This window comes from Telmatherina bonti, assembly GCF_933228915.1.
Source record: "Telmatherina bonti genome assembly, chromosome: 22".
NCBI classification, from domain to species: Eukaryota; Metazoa; Chordata; class Actinopteri; order Atheriniformes; family Telmatherinidae; genus Telmatherina; species Telmatherina bonti.
The window spans coordinates 10,661,885-10,677,107 of NC_136631.1; the positions used below are offsets into that span (position 1 = coordinate 10,661,885).

The window sequence follows — 15,223 nt, forward strand, 5'->3', positions numbered from 1 at the left end:
CTGGATTTTCAACCACTAAAATAAAAACAAACTCCTGTTTGTTAAGCTACACTTGTGGATTTGAAGTAAAGAAACCTTGATTTAGAAACTGAGCTGAAGGCGGTCACACTGGGGAAAACAGGCGGGGTGATAAGGAGGTTTAAATCAAGTCTCCATCAAAGCCTTCTCCATCACTGTCCTCCAAGAGGATTAAAAGGCTGGTCAATGAAGTAACTTTCTGTTTATTCAAGGACAAACTCAGCCACACAGAGCTACAGAAGAGTCATTTATTACTCCATCAGAAGTACAAAGATGGCAGAGAAATGGATCACATTACTCTGAAAATGCAGAAATAACTAATGCTGTATGCATCAGAATCCCCACATCAAGGTTAATGGTGACTGCAGAGTAAAGTGGAGGAAATGAGGGGAGGGGGGGGTGTAGATACCCAGAAGGTTTTAGTTCCTAGATTTACATGTTAAGGCTCAATTTGCTACACCAGGGCTTCTGAAAACATGAACCACCAAAAGAAGGGTTCCTCAAAGCAGCAGCACTTTGTGGTCGTTCATGCAGAGACGCTGCGTCGCTAGGCATTCTCTTAGCAACCGCTGCTGATTTACGTCGCCAGCTGTGCACTAATAACCAGTCGGGATGTGACGAGTGTTACAATATCTTCACTGAACACTTCCACAGGTGGATTACAGACGTGTTATGATCTACTTAGCTCACAGAGGGCACAACCTTACCACTGATGATCTTCCTTTTCTCCAACATCTTCACGACAAATATGAAACTACAACCTGAAAATGTAGAAAACAGCTGGCTCACTTCTAATACTGTGTAATAAATATTTCAATCCAAAGCATGTTTATAGTTTCTGAATATTTGTGTTCGTCCAAATTAAACAAATGAATTCACTGAGCTTTAAAAAGGGATTTTTCTTTTTTTAAATAATTTTTATTTAACTTATAAACCTGCAGTAAATTAATCTGCTTCTGTTCCACCAGCCCTGAAGATTCCCGATAAGGCTGCCTGAGATGCAAACCTGAATTCAAGTTTTTTAAAGCCTAAATTTAGAACTACTCGTTAATAAACTTTTGGAGGCCCCATTTCCTGGAAGCCTCCTGTGTCTTTAGTATTGCTGGTAAATTTGTACGGCATGTAACTTTAATCATTTCATCATTATTATCATAATTTCCCTTCTAGAATTAAGTATTTGATGTTTTCAGCAGAGGCTGGCAGAAAAGAAGTGAAGCACGCTGTGCTAGTTGGAGTTTGTCCTGAGCTCCACACACCACAAACAACAACTCGTCAGCCGAAACAAAACCTCTGGATTATGAGATCCAGAGATCATAACCGGCCTGATGTCAAGCCTGACCACTTAGCAAAAACCAAACCTCATAAATACTCTTCTATTTCCTCCAGAGGATACACATCCTACTAATAAAGCGATCCACGTGTGATATAAGACACATTCAAGTACTTCCATTTAGTTTGAGGAACCGGCGTTGAATTGAAAAGAACCATGTGAGCTGCAGTCACACTGAGCTCTGAGAGTGGCACCTCATGTTTGAAAGGTGTGTGTTTTGTTTGTTTGTGTGGAACCCAGAGGTGCTGGGTCTCTGGGAAAAAAAGTCCAGTCCTTGATACGTTCCGGTCCATCCTACATTTGGCTCAGGAAGTGAGCGCGTCCGTTGTCCTCCAGGCGGCGGGTGAGGATCTCGCAGCCCGTCTCCGTCACCAGCAGGGTGTGTTCGAACTGAGCCGAACGCTTCCCGTCTCTGGTCACCGCCGTCCAGCCATCGGGCCACGTCTCGTCTTGCCAGCCACCTGAGACGTTACACACAAACACACACAATCTTTGACTTGAGTGAGCCTGCAATCAATTAAACAGAGCTGTGGAAACAACACCTCCAAGTCTGGCATTGACTCAGAAGTTACCTGTGAGGTATTGAGTGTTTCTCTTAGACATTATTGACGTGTTTCAGATCGCCCAACACTCAGTCTGTTAAAAGCTTCAACTGTAAGTCTCAAACCCTGAACGAACTGGAAAAGAAACGCACTAAATCCAAAAGCAGAAGCTCTCTATTATTATCATCATTATTTAGAGCAGGGGTGTCAAACTGCGGTCCTCGAGGGCCGGTATCTGGCAGGTCTTTGTTGTTTCCTTCTACCAACACAGCTGATTTAAATCAAAAGGATCCAGCAGCTTCTTGTCAACCTATTTTTTTTTATTTCTGTCAGGTGTGTCGGAGCATGGAGACAACACAAACTCGCAGGATACCGACTCTCGAGGACTGGAGTTTGACACCTGAGATTTAGAGCATGCACTCACCTTCACATATCATGGGTTCAATGGTGAACACATGTCCAGGCTTCATGACTCCAACTGCTTTGTTTTCTGCAAAATGAACAGGTCAGAAATCATGCAGCTGGGAGGAGACGCCAATGAAATCCTCTGCAACTTTCGGAGCTGTGATAATGGCGGGCAAGCCGCTACTCACTGGCATAGTGTGGCACATTGGGAGCGGTGTGGAAAAGTCTGTGGATCCCGTGGCCACAGTAGCTTCGCACCACGGAGAAGACGTTGGCCTGAGCGTGCTTCTGGATGATGTTCCCTAACTCTCTGTAGCGAACGCCAGGCTTCACTGAGGAGCAGCAGAGAGAGAGGGGATGATTTTACACCAAACACATGATGACTCAATCCTCACAAATGTCAATTGCTCGAGAAGACAATTGGGTTTTGTTACATAAACAAAAAAAATAACAGAATTTTTTATATAAAAAATAAAATCAGGTACTAATAATGAGCAATCCCCATCTGACACAGCTGCATGCAGCTCCTCAGGGTGTCAATGTGTCAATTTTCTGGGCCGTTTATTCATGTTTTGACATTACATAACCTAACCTGAAAAGTTAGACCAGAAATATTAGGGCAGGAAGAGTTATGTAATACATACTGGTGTGGGTAGCACACTACTTTAATCCTTAAAAGCCAAAAATACAACGCATGTTTTATTTACCTTTCTGGTCAGGCAAGACGTTACGAATGATCTGAACTTGATTTGTTGTTATTTTCAGGATATAAAGACGTTTTTGTTTTTCTTTTATTCATATATTGGTTAAAAACAAAAAAAAAAACAAAAAAAAAAGCAGAATTCCTTGCAGGTAGGGCTGTGATGATATGCTTTTGTCCTGATCCGAGTCGATTCCCATTTTTATTGGGTGCCGATTTGATTTAAATTGCGATTCTCACAATTCTTCGAAATAGCTGATTTTTGCAGATTAAAAACAACAAAAAAATGTACAAAACTTTTTTTGCTTGTCATTTTTCTTGATTTCAATTATGGAAAAACAACACAGTAGCTAGACCGTCATTCTGGTTTAATGCCCAAGAAAATAGGTAAAACAATCAATAAAAACAATAAAATAACAAACATTTTATAATGAATTATTTTTATTTATTTGGAAAAAAAAAACGATTTTAAAATTGTGAAGCAAAAAATCCCGATATTCGATTCGATTCCCCCCCTACTTGCAGGCAACAGCTGCCTGGAGTCAGGAAGCCTTGCTCATTACAGAACTCTGTCAGCCTGTTGTTGGGTCACTGAATTTAGTTGTCTTCAGCACGTAAAATGCGACTTGATGAGTTAGAGATCAATAAAAGCGACTCGATCGTTGCAGAATATTCCACTCTGAGATCTCCTGGACTGCTGAGCGATTTAAGTCACTGTCCATGTGAACTGTCAAACAGTGGATTGAATTTGAGGAGAGAGGAAGTCTGTGTGTCACAAGGTCAGTGTGTTGAAGGTTACGTTACAAATGCAGAGTAGACTTTTTTTTTATGAAGGTAAATATGTTTCCATGGAGATTTAGTTATTATTTAGTATTTATTTAATGATTCTTGCTAATTCCAGTTAAATCAAACACCTTAAAAAGGTCATTGTGTAACTTTTGAGCCAAACATTAGGCTAATGTGAGTAATAATGGATGATTTGTGGAGTCAGTATTCAGTGCTTGACGTGGTTTGGCGCTCTGAGGGAGCTGCCCTCTTCAGAAACCAGACTTTGTAACTTTGCAGGAGCGGATCCGTCTCTTATGGGATCATGTGACGTGGAGCGCTTTGCTTTACGACTCCACTCCATAAACAGAGAGGGCTCTGCTTTGTGCTACCTTTTTCTCCTCTCTGAACGACAGGTGCAAACGGTGTCTGAGGAGGCTAGAAAAGGAAAACACATCAACCTCGGCGAAGAATTAGCTGGTTCGAGTCTGATGAAAGAACTGTGTGGATGCAAAACCCAGTCTCTGTTTGCCTCCATGTTATTACACTGCTTAGTTAGCGCTTTGCCTGTTGTGAAGACATCACATCTTCCAGTCTGCGTTTAGTTAAAACAGTGGCAGTAAGCGCCTGATGAACCGCAGACCATTGCAGCATACATCTGCGTCCTTATTTTGCTGTTTAGTAGATGCTAAATGCTACTACTTGAAGCTAATCAGCTACAAACCAAAGCTAACGTGACTCCAGAACCACTTCACACAAGTTGGGCAGGATTGCTTGCAATAAAAGCATTTCCTGTAATTCATGTAACTATCTAAGATGTAACAGAACAACCTGCAACTTGCCTGGTTTAGTTTTATGCTTTTTATTTGCTGTTCAATGGGAAGCAGTATGACTGTAATATCTCCTATGCTAATGGCTAACACTGACATTTTCATAATAAGTTACAGACAGTTGTGCCAAAGTTACTGCTTCATTTGACACTCAGAACTCTATAACAATGTTTTTGGGTTTGTTTTTTATTTGCTTCAGTGTTTTTTTTTTTTTGTGAGACTGTTTAATTTTGCGACTGTGCTATGTGCCCTGTGTGAAGTTAGAAGTTTAGCACCTCTAGTGGCCAAAAGGTACACTGCATCTCTTTAAAGCTCTGAAAAATACTTGTTTTGTTTTCTGCCATTGTGGATGGAAACTTGTGGTGTTATAAGGATGCAGCAGTCTGAAATATTAAATGAATGAGCTGTAAATCAAAGACAGAACTTTCTACATGAGTCAAAAGCACAAAGTTTATCCCTCCTCACTTCAAGGTTCATGTGGCTGCTTCAATCTTCAGTCGCTTTAATCAATCACCAGTCTAAAGACCAACCACGTCTTTTTCACCTTTATTGCTTTTGTTAGTGTAATACTGACAACAGCTCGATAAGAAACCCATGTCACACACTGCGACTGGACAAAAGTGTGTAAAGTCAGAGAAATCAAGGGAAATGCATTGAGTGCCTACCGGAGTCGATGGCTTGCATAAGGCATTCATATGTAGTCTGAACCAGCTTCTTTGCTCCTTCATCCACTTCACCAACAAAGAATGTTTCGTTGAGGTCACCATGGAAACCATTGTGGTAAACGGTGATGTCCACTGTGTACAGAAAGTTAAAAAAAAAAAAAAAAAAAAAAAAAAATCCATGTCAGGCTCTCCTTGTTGGATTAAAAAGTAGATTCTATTATGTTTAACAAAAGAAAAGGAAGTACAGCATTAACAATAGCAGGTGGCAGGGCGTCCAGCCGCAAACATAATGTCCTTTTAAAAGAAAATTGCTGGTGAAATTGAAAGTGTGCAAACTGGGACTTGTACCACTTAAGAAGAAATATAGAGAGCAGAGAATCTGACTGGCAAAACCCCACCGGAGAAGTTTAATGAAACAATTTGTCTTGTCGGACCACTCAGCGAGAGATGAGTTTCTGGAAAGTGCTCTATCAGACGCTCTGAGGGGAGTGGCGGGTGGAAGACATCAGCTTAGCAGAAGCATTCATAAAGCAACTAAAATTGGCCAAACTCCTGCTGACACCACATCAAGATGCTGCCATAACCATTCATCATGAAGCCCAAAATGTTTTTCTCCTGCTCTCATTGATAACATCTCTCCAGATCCAACCTGAGCTCAACTCTTCTCTTGGTTTGACTTTGAGAATAACATTTTCCCTGCTGTCACAGATGGGAGAAGTTGTGTCGTGATATGAGCGCACCGTTGAGGATGTCTCCTTCTTGCAGCGGTCTTCTGTCTGGGATGCCGTGGCAGATGACTTCATTGACAGACGTGCAGCAGGATTTGGGGAAGTTGTAGTAGTTAAGAGGGGAAGGGTAGCAGTTCCTCGCTGTGCAGGCCTGAACAGACAAGACAGAACGAAGGTAATAAAGTGAAAGAAAAATGTCTGACAATTCTATAATAAAGATGTGTGATTCCTTCGGTCCTCATGTCGCTGCCTGATGGACACCTGAGTCACAGTGTAGGCGTCCATCACGCTTCTGTCTGTGCACTGCAGCTCTACAGCCTGAAATACACTTTCGACACTGATGGTTTGCCCGTACTAAAGTTATGATATAAAACTCTCAACTTTACATGGTCAGAAAGACTTTTACAACAAATGGGCTGTTTTAACTGATCCACCCTAAAAGGAAAAAAAAAAAAACAGCTTAGGTGTGCAGTAAAACATGCTAACATTTAGTTTAGTTCAGCTTTTAACTAAGTTTTAACATTCTCATATACGCCTATATTTATTCTTTAGTTAATTTGATTAATTTATATATTTTATGTATTTATTTACATACTAGTATAAATTTTATTATTTTTGGATGGATTTTCTTTTATGTAGTTTTCACTCCAGTTCTCTCCTCATTGGTGTCCTCTTCACCGAGGGCTGCCGCTGCTCTGACTGCATGGGTGTTGCTGTGGGGGCTGTCCCTGTCTGGTGGGTCGGGATCCAGCGCTGCAGCCTTACAGTTGTGGCGTGGGTCCTGTCTGCCCGGACCCGGGTGGCCTCCACGGTGATGGCCTGGGTGGTAGTGGGTGGTCGTAGCCCTTTGTGTAGATGCACCCTGAGGATATCGTTTCCTTATCCGGTGCACATGTACCTGGCCATTCGTCTTCTTTTAACTGTTATAGGGCTAATAGGGCATGGGTGAGGGTGGTTGTGGGTGGGTGTAAGGGGACTATGAATGTATGTGTGTGTTTTATCTATTTGATGTAAATTGTTTTATTATGTAAAGCACTTTGTATTGTTTTAAGCACGAAAAGTGCTACAGAAATAAAGTTTGATTTGATTTGAACATTAACACTGATATAACAGGAGTTCTAAACAAGTAAACCGATTCATTTTAGTTGATTTGAGTGCTTAAATCCAGTATCTGGACCCAAACACTGCACAACAGAGCCTGATAAAAGTTTTTATGACAAGTTGTTGTAGTTGAACCTGATGGGGGTGTAAATGTACAAAGATTTCAAGCTATCCATTGAGATATTTGATTAAAACCAGATAAGCAAACAAAATGGGTTTATTAAGGTTATGGTTGGGATTTTAATTGTTCCAGTTCCATTAAGATGGAATTAAACGGATTAGCTATTTCTTTTTTCTTTTCTTTCTTTTTTTTTTTTTTTAGTTACTTTAGTAAATACTTTAGTTACTTTTAGGTCTCTGCTTGAAAATACCGATTATAAAATCTGCAACCACAGGGTGTACTTTTGGAGTAGTAAAGGGAATAGGATTAGGATATATAACTACCAGTATGTGCTCCTATTGGAGAATAAACAAAGATGCCAAATGAGCACAAAACAACAACAGTTTCAACTTCTACCACATCACTGTACAACATGTAAACAACATAAAGGCCAACTCCAAACAACACGAGGGAGGTTTGGTAGAATGAGCTTCCCTTCCACTTTAGACAAGCTTCCTTACTGTCCATTTTAAAACTTATCTTAAGACCCATTTTTATTCCTTGGCTTTGAACCCAGTGTGAGTCTGCTTCCAGTCAGTGTGCTATATTTTGGTATTATTTACCATTTATTTATTTTATTTTATTTTCTTATTCCTTGTATGTTCTATTGTTTTATTGGGTTATTTATTTTTCTGTTAATTGTTTATTTATCTCTTAATATGTCCCACTTTGTCCCAACTTTGGGTTTTTTAAAGGGCTTTATAAATAAAGTTGAGTTGAGGTTTTAGTACCAACAACTCAGGTGAGGTCTCCAAAAAAAGGCCATTTTTGGACCAAGAGTTACTGAACTTGTTCTTCCTCCTCCTAAAATGTGTCATTTTTGCACACCAATCAGCAAGAGCCACCTGGGAAAATCTGTCACATTTTCTGCCAGTTATGGAGTTGTTACACACTAAAGCATGGCAAACATTTATTCATGGTAACCTCAGCAAACAGGTTGACATTCTGACCAGCCATAATATAAAAAGCACCTGAGCTTGCTTTGCAGCTGAAACAGCTCGGACCCACCGGGGATCGTGTCGTGTGCTGCCTGGTGCTGGAACATTGTGTGCTAGTGTGGGGAGTACGTGATGGCTCCAACACATCCTGTGGATTCTCTATTAGATCCTGATCTGTCGAGCATGTATGTTGGATTAAAGCACTGATGTGAACTGTTTCTAATCTGTCTGCATTGGTGTTTGCTGTCCTGCTGTAGACGCTGCAGCCTTGGAAGTGTGTGCTTGGTTTGGAGCAGTATTCTTGTCACAAGATGACCAATATTATTCGCTTTATCTGGTAGTTTGTTAAAGTTATGGCTGCTTAGTGTTTTCTACTTTAAGTTATTTCCAGTTCAAGAAACTCTTTGCACCTATAAAACATCTGTGATATTTTTTCAGCCAACTTGGGAACAATTGCTCAAACTGCCTGCGTCCATTAGCTTGGAAAAAGGACACAAGATGTGAGGCTTTCATTCAGTTTGTGTTTGTGTGTGCGTACCAGGTGCACAGCATGGTCAATTTCTTCTGTTGTAACACCAGGTTTCACCATCACAGCTGCAATGTCAAGAACTTCCCGTGCCAGCTGCAAATAACATATGTGTCAAAACCAAACTGGAATATAAACTTAAAACACACCACCATGACTGAAAAAGTCCATTTAGTCACCTTGCAGACCACTCTCATGCCTTCAATGTCTTCAGGAGAGAGGATCTTGATCTGCGACGTCCCCTTCAAAAACTGCTCGGACTCAGACATCCCTGTGGGAGGGAAAAAGGACAGACGACTCGCATCACTTGGGCGTCAATACTCAGAAGCTGGTGAGTTATTGCAAATAAGAGCTTGCTAAATCAGCTGCTATCAGTCTGTCACTTTTCAGACTGTCTGAAGCAGCTGGATTTATATTCTCCTGATTGATTCTGCTTTCCATCACATTTGATGGCTGAATTGATGTGTTATTTCCAAGACACAAAGCCTGCTATTTGTACTATAATTTTGCAGTTAGAGTAATTGGTGCGATTTGAAGATTTTCAATGGATGAATGCTGTAAATCAGAGTAATCATTTCTTTCCTGGCTGCTCCGCAACTTTTACCTTCTGTGATGTCTGACTCCTGGAAGCTTCAACAAACCAAATAGTGCACAATTATTTCAACTCCAAAAAGGAAAAAATAAATTTCAAAAGAAAGAACAAGTCTGCTTTAAAAAAAAAAAAAAAAAAAAAAAAGAACAAATGCACAAGAGAGCAAAAGGAAATATTTTCTACTGCAGAAGCCAAATCTAGTCCCCGAAAGCTGGAGCTGCCATCTAAACTTGGTGTGAACTTGCAATGAAATTTTAAGCTTTTCATACATATTCTCTTTATCTGTGTGACACATAAATAATTCTGCTGCTTCACAGGGTCAGTGAAAGGCTGCTGATGTTGAGGGGCTACATCAGAAATGCCACCCCGCTTGGTTTGGATAGAATCGTTCAGCTTCACAGCTCTCCGTCACCACCCATGCAGGCGGATTACAGACCAGAATCTGCTTTTTAGCCACAAGGTTTTATTGATTTCAAAAGAAAATTTGATATATAGGTTTATTTACAGCTTAAATGACAGCAAAGTAGGACATTGTTGTACCCGCAAGGAGCCAAGGTCCCTTAAACTCTCCCTTCAGATAAACATGACTAATAAAACTGAATTTTGACACATTTATGGGACATGGATTACATTTCTCAATTAAAATCATCATTTTATGTCTTTTTAATAATCTGCCTCATTGGGTGATTTATATCAATAACTTAAATTGATAAAGACCGTGTTCTAAATTTTTTTACTTTTATCAATCACATGTAGACTTATGGATGAAAACTTTGTCTCAAGCTATATATTTTATATTTGTTTTTTTTCTCTGAACCCTGCACATGTAAATACAAATGTTTAATTATCCTGATTGTTTATATTTAGAAAAATGTAATTTCTTCTTTTCTCAATTTTTTTTTTTTTTTTTTGCTTATATTTCTACTTTAAATATTCTCTTTTTAACATTGATGGAAGTCAAACAGACAGGTTCTTCTTGTCCATGACTGCATGTTAAGTATTTAAATAATCCCCATTAGCAGGGATATGATTAACATCATCATTTAATTGGCAAAAGCTGAAACAAAATTGGTAAAAAATTTAAATAGATTATTTTTCTATTGGGTGTGTGACTTGACAACTTACCATTGAAGTTATAGTGTTTTGATTCAGCCCCACAGAGAGGAACAAGGCCTCCTTTAATCGGGTTTATTTAGCCATGTTATACCCCATCCCTCCCACTTTAAGAAACAAAAGCAGATTTGTCAAATTCTAACAATGGCAAGTGACAAAAACCTAAAATAAATAAAGAGTAAAGCTCCCAGCACAGCTGTTGCATTACATGCCACAGTGCTCCAGATGAAGTGCTGCTAGAGTTTGTATTTCTTCTGTTTTGACTCTTTTCCAGCTTAAATCAAAACTACAGGATAAAAGCATCTTGTACTATCTGGTACTATGAATAACTAGCAGCTCCTGCAGAGACTACACTACAGCTTCAGCAGGAGAGCAGAGACACTCTAATGACACTCACACTGTTGACTGGGCAGAACAGAGAAGGACGGTTACTGTTAGACAGTGAACGAGAGAAGGACAGGTCACAGAGCAGTCAGACATATTTAAAAGGAAGGAGGCAACTTATTATCCTACTAGATGCTAAACAAGACGCTTAAAATGACAGTTATTTGTCATTTTAAGTCCAGTAATAAGTGCTGGTCAAAGGTCTGGCATCACCAACAATTCCTTGATTTATAATTTATTAACTCAACACGAAGCTCGATGAACATGAACAGTTGCCTAGCAACATGGAGGCAAATTTGTGTACAATTCAAATGCAGCTTCTTTCTGACCCAAAGAGCCCACAGTGTGAGTGCAACAATCAATTCAATTTACTTACGCTTTGATACACCTGCTCACAAAAAGAAGATCTTCTTTATCATCCCATTGTCATAATGGTTAAGTCTGTTTCATTCATGTGTGGTTACATATATACATTACATACAATATATTCATTTTATTTGTCAATATAATATTTTTTATATATATATATATATATATATATATATAATGTAAATAATGTGTGTGTGTGTGTATGAACAGAGAAAAGAAAAATGATTTAGACTACAAAAGCAGCAATATGTAAGGAAGCATTAGCCCTTAACAACTGTGCTTCACTCCCTGCATAGGAATCACAAGAGAATGAGAGGAGACTGTAACCATGACTACCTGAATATGGATCTATGTGGTCGGATGACAAGGATGCAGACGTTGCCATGGTTGCACAATGAATGACTTACCCAGAGAAATAGGTGACAGTTTAGAATTATCACAATGTGTGATAATTTATATACAAGAAGCAAACTGATCATAAAAAACATCAAGTGACAGCAGACCTGTCAGCAGGTTTACTGTTCTCTGTCATAAATCCAAAACAGTGGGCGAGGTTTGATCACAGTGGGATGTAACTGGGATGCTGAACAGAGCAAAATCAATTCCAGGTTAAGGTATGAAATATCAGCTTTGAAAGAAATTTCATGTAAAGAAATATTTGCTTCTGTTTTGGATGCTTATAACTTACTCATTATATGTTGGAGCCTAATCATCTCTGATTGGTCAGCTGAATGAAACTTCCCAAACTAAACACCAGGAAGTCAGTGTGTGATTGTTTTTCATTGTGACATAGGTATGGGAAGGAACATGATCCTGGACCACCAGTTCCAGAGTGCTGAACTGCAGCGGTTCTGGCAGGGGTGTGTAAACACCTCTAGTGTGTGCCATGCAGCTTTGCAGGATTTGTACATGCAAACAAAGCTATTTAAACACACTCAGACAGGAAAAAGGCTAAATGTATATCATGATCTTAAATCATACTTTTGTAGGAATTCCAAATCAAACCATTCAAACTAATGCGAATTCCAACTGAGCAGACATTTTATGATGTATTTTTACAGAGCTTTCCGATGCTTAATGCAGACAATAATGGCTCAAATGCAACGTGGATGCTGCAGCCCCACCAATACTGAGTATGATGGTGAAATTGAATAAGTTAGTGAGATTGCAACAACAGCACAGCATTCTAGTCTTGATCTTATATCAGCTCTGCAGCAGTGTTGCCTACAGAGCTGTGCAGACCATCCTCTGTGTGTGTGTGTGTGTGTGTGTGTGTGTGTGTGTGTGTGTGTGTGTGTGTGTGTGTGTGTGTGTGTGTAGTTCTTAAGCCAACAGCTGAACACATATCAGCTCATCAGTGTATTCATGCAAAACTGATGAAAACACATGCATGATTGAGCACATTGTCCTGACCACCGTAACACACCGAGACAGGCCTTGAACAGGTTACAGCTCTCCCTCCGATCGCTTACTGGTATTGTAAGCTGGTACTGGTATATTGAAGTACTTTGGGATATCTCAGTGTTCATATTTTCCTTCCTGTCAACAAGCTTTGGTAAACAAAGCATTCATCTGATTAACAACTCTGTTGTTAACAGGGTTTATATCCCTTCAAACTCACAGTTCAGCAGTGACTTTTCAGCTTTCCATCATTGTCATTCATCAGACCTCTTATATACGAAGAAAAAACCCCATCACAGCCTTACTTTAGGACATCCCATAATACCAATGTACACGGACTGCAGTGGAATTACATTTTTACATTAAGTAAAGAGAAACTTGCTATAAAAATGAAAAGGAATTCAATAAGTGTCCTCCTTTAGTTGCAGTCATTTAGATTTAAGGGCTCTGCAGCACAAATCAGGCCACATAAATAAATCAAGTGATGTCTTGATAATATAATGACTAAGTTTAAAGAGACTAAGTACCTCTCATTATGATTATATCAGAGTTTGCAGCTCTGTTACAGCTGTGTAGTAAATACGTTACCAATTACATTTCTGCATGGAAGAAAAGAAAGCTTTTGGTATATTTGCCTCCAGAGCGAAATATCCAAAAAGGTAGCAATGGCTTTAAATGTGCAATGAATCATGAGAAGCAGATCTGATTACCTCTGGGATGATCTGCATAGTCAGGTCTTTGGATGTCCCCTGGTACTGGCCTCAAGGGGGTCTAAACAGGGGTGAAAGCAGGGAAGTTACAACACCGAGTTCAACAAGTCATAAAATTCAATATTTCTGGTTGACATGAGTTTTACTTCAACATGTTTATGCAAATAACAACAACAGGTGTGGATATAAACGTATAATGTATTTGATTGCTGTCTTTCCATGTTTAAGAAGAAAACAAACAACTTACCAGTGGGTAGTGGGGGCGTAGCTTTCCCGTAAAGCGATAGCCTGGCCATGGGTCAGTGTTATCTTTCTCCACACAGTTTTTAGCTTCGTTCTGGTGCTTGTCTTCCTCTAGAGAACGACATAAAGTATCATCTTTGAAGCATCTAACACAGCTGTGTCACCTCACAGAGCATACAATTTAACTTTGACTTCTAAATCTATAGTGAAGCTGTGTTTAAACCCTCAACTTTTCCATTTGTGCTTTAAATCTACATGTAAATTATAACTGCATGACATAAGAGCATGATACAGAACATGACTCAGTTATCTGTAATACTTACTTGCTTTCTTGTGCAGCAACTTGTGAGACGCCCAGCTCCCCTTGAAACATTCCTGGAGGGAAAAATTATTTGTACTGTAAGCAGAGTGCAAACTGTGCCCAAAAATACAACTATTGAAAACGCTACAGTAATATACATGTACATGAAATCTGTCCTCATACCCATCTTGCACTTTTTTTTTGTTCATTGATCTAATGCGAGCAATTATTTAATAAAAAATCTAAATTGCAAGTCAATTCTGTTACACACCTTGAAGGTTTTTATTTTATGTTTTAGTTTTCTTTTATTTGATCTGAAGAGGGAGAAGCCCAGTGGCAGCAGACAGGGCTTGGAAGTACAGAGAGTAAAGGATTAGGTTGCACAGCTAATGCTGCAATCACAGCAAAGATCTCTGGTGTCAAGATACGTCACAAAATTGGCACTCAACTATTTCTAGAGCTTATTACTTAAAATTACATTGTATTAGATTAGACCTAATCAAAATCTCCCCCACTTCACATACCCTTTCAAATTTAGTATCTACTACAGTTTAACAGGGGGGAAACCTAAAAGCACATGGATGTGAAAGCATAACCTCGTAAACACCTGAACAAGACAAGTCTCTTCTTGTCTGTGCACTATGTGTATGATAAGTTTTGTCAAATTCAACCAAACAGAAAACATGACGCTAAATATCTATAAATCTTGCCATTTTTATGGATCTCAGGGTAGAAGCAGTACCAGGATTGGGGTCAAACATCGTGGCATTAAGTGATCTGACAGGCAACTCTGCAGCAGCTTTTGCCTCAAGAATTACCAGATTAACTATGAAAACAAAAAGGTTTTCCGTTAGCATGCACTTAATTTAACAGTATTGTTGTCAGCTACAGATGATCAGACCACAGTTTTTTATTTTATTTTGATCAGATAAGTTATATCAATTTCTGTAGCTAAGCAGCTAGCTGAACATGATACTTTGGCCTTCTATACTACAATCACTGACTACTATTTTTGTTTATCCACATAAGTCTGTATAACACCATATAGTCCAAATATATTTGTTAACATTGATCATATAGGTTATTATCGGTTTACAAGCACCTGGAGCACACATTTTTAGCTTGACAGCTAGCAGCCTCGTGATATGACAGAGGGCCCCGGCGTGCAGCTAAAAGCTGACATTTCAACCACTCAAGCAGAAAAAGCAGCAGTACCTGTGAACAGAAATAGGAGCCTTGAATACCAAGCTTGATACATGTGGGACACTGAAGTTTGGCGTCCTTGTTGCAGCCCTGTGTCTCACACTCCCTTCTGGCCTCGGTGCTCGCCATGCCTCCGTCTGTCTGAGGGGTGGAGTCGCAGGCGAAGCAGCCAGCCAGCAGCGGAACAACGCGCATGTGC

At 39.5% G+C, this 15,223-nt stretch overlaps 1 protein-coding gene across 1 annotated transcript; it reads right to left on the reverse strand.

Annotated features, from left to right (window-relative positions):
- Positions 1–252: 252 nt before the first annotated feature.
- On the reverse strand, positions 253–15,174 carry metap1 (methionyl aminopeptidase 1). Its single transcript, XM_079262008.1, has 11 exons — positions 15,037–15,174; positions 13,844–13,895; positions 13,525–13,631; positions 13,278–13,338; positions 8,888–8,979; positions 8,721–8,804; positions 5,996–6,134; positions 5,256–5,387; positions 2,484–2,627; positions 2,315–2,380; positions 253–1,809 (listed from the first exon to the last, which is right to left on the reverse strand). Exons 1-11 carry the CDS (start codon positions 15,151–15,153, stop codon positions 1,643–1,645), a joined length of 1,161 nt encoding a protein of 386 aa, XP_079118134.1. The 5' UTR covers positions 15,154–15,174; the 3' UTR covers positions 253–1,642.
- Positions 15,175–15,223: the final 49 nt, after the last annotated feature.

Bases quoted from the DNA above. Each gene is read 5' to 3' on its own strand.
- metap1 (XM_079262008.1), bottom strand. From the start codon at position 15,153: ATGGCGAGCACCGAGGCCAGAAGGGAGTGTGAGACACAGGGCTGCAAC. The intron at 6,135-8,720 runs GTACGCACACAC...TTGTCTGTTCAG, and splicing joins TTGACCATGCTGTGCACCTG to GCCTGCACAGCGAGGAACTG. The intron at 5,388-5,995 runs GTGCGCTCATAT...TTCTGTACACAG, and splicing joins AGAAGGAGACATCCTCAACG to TGGACATCACCGTTTACCAC.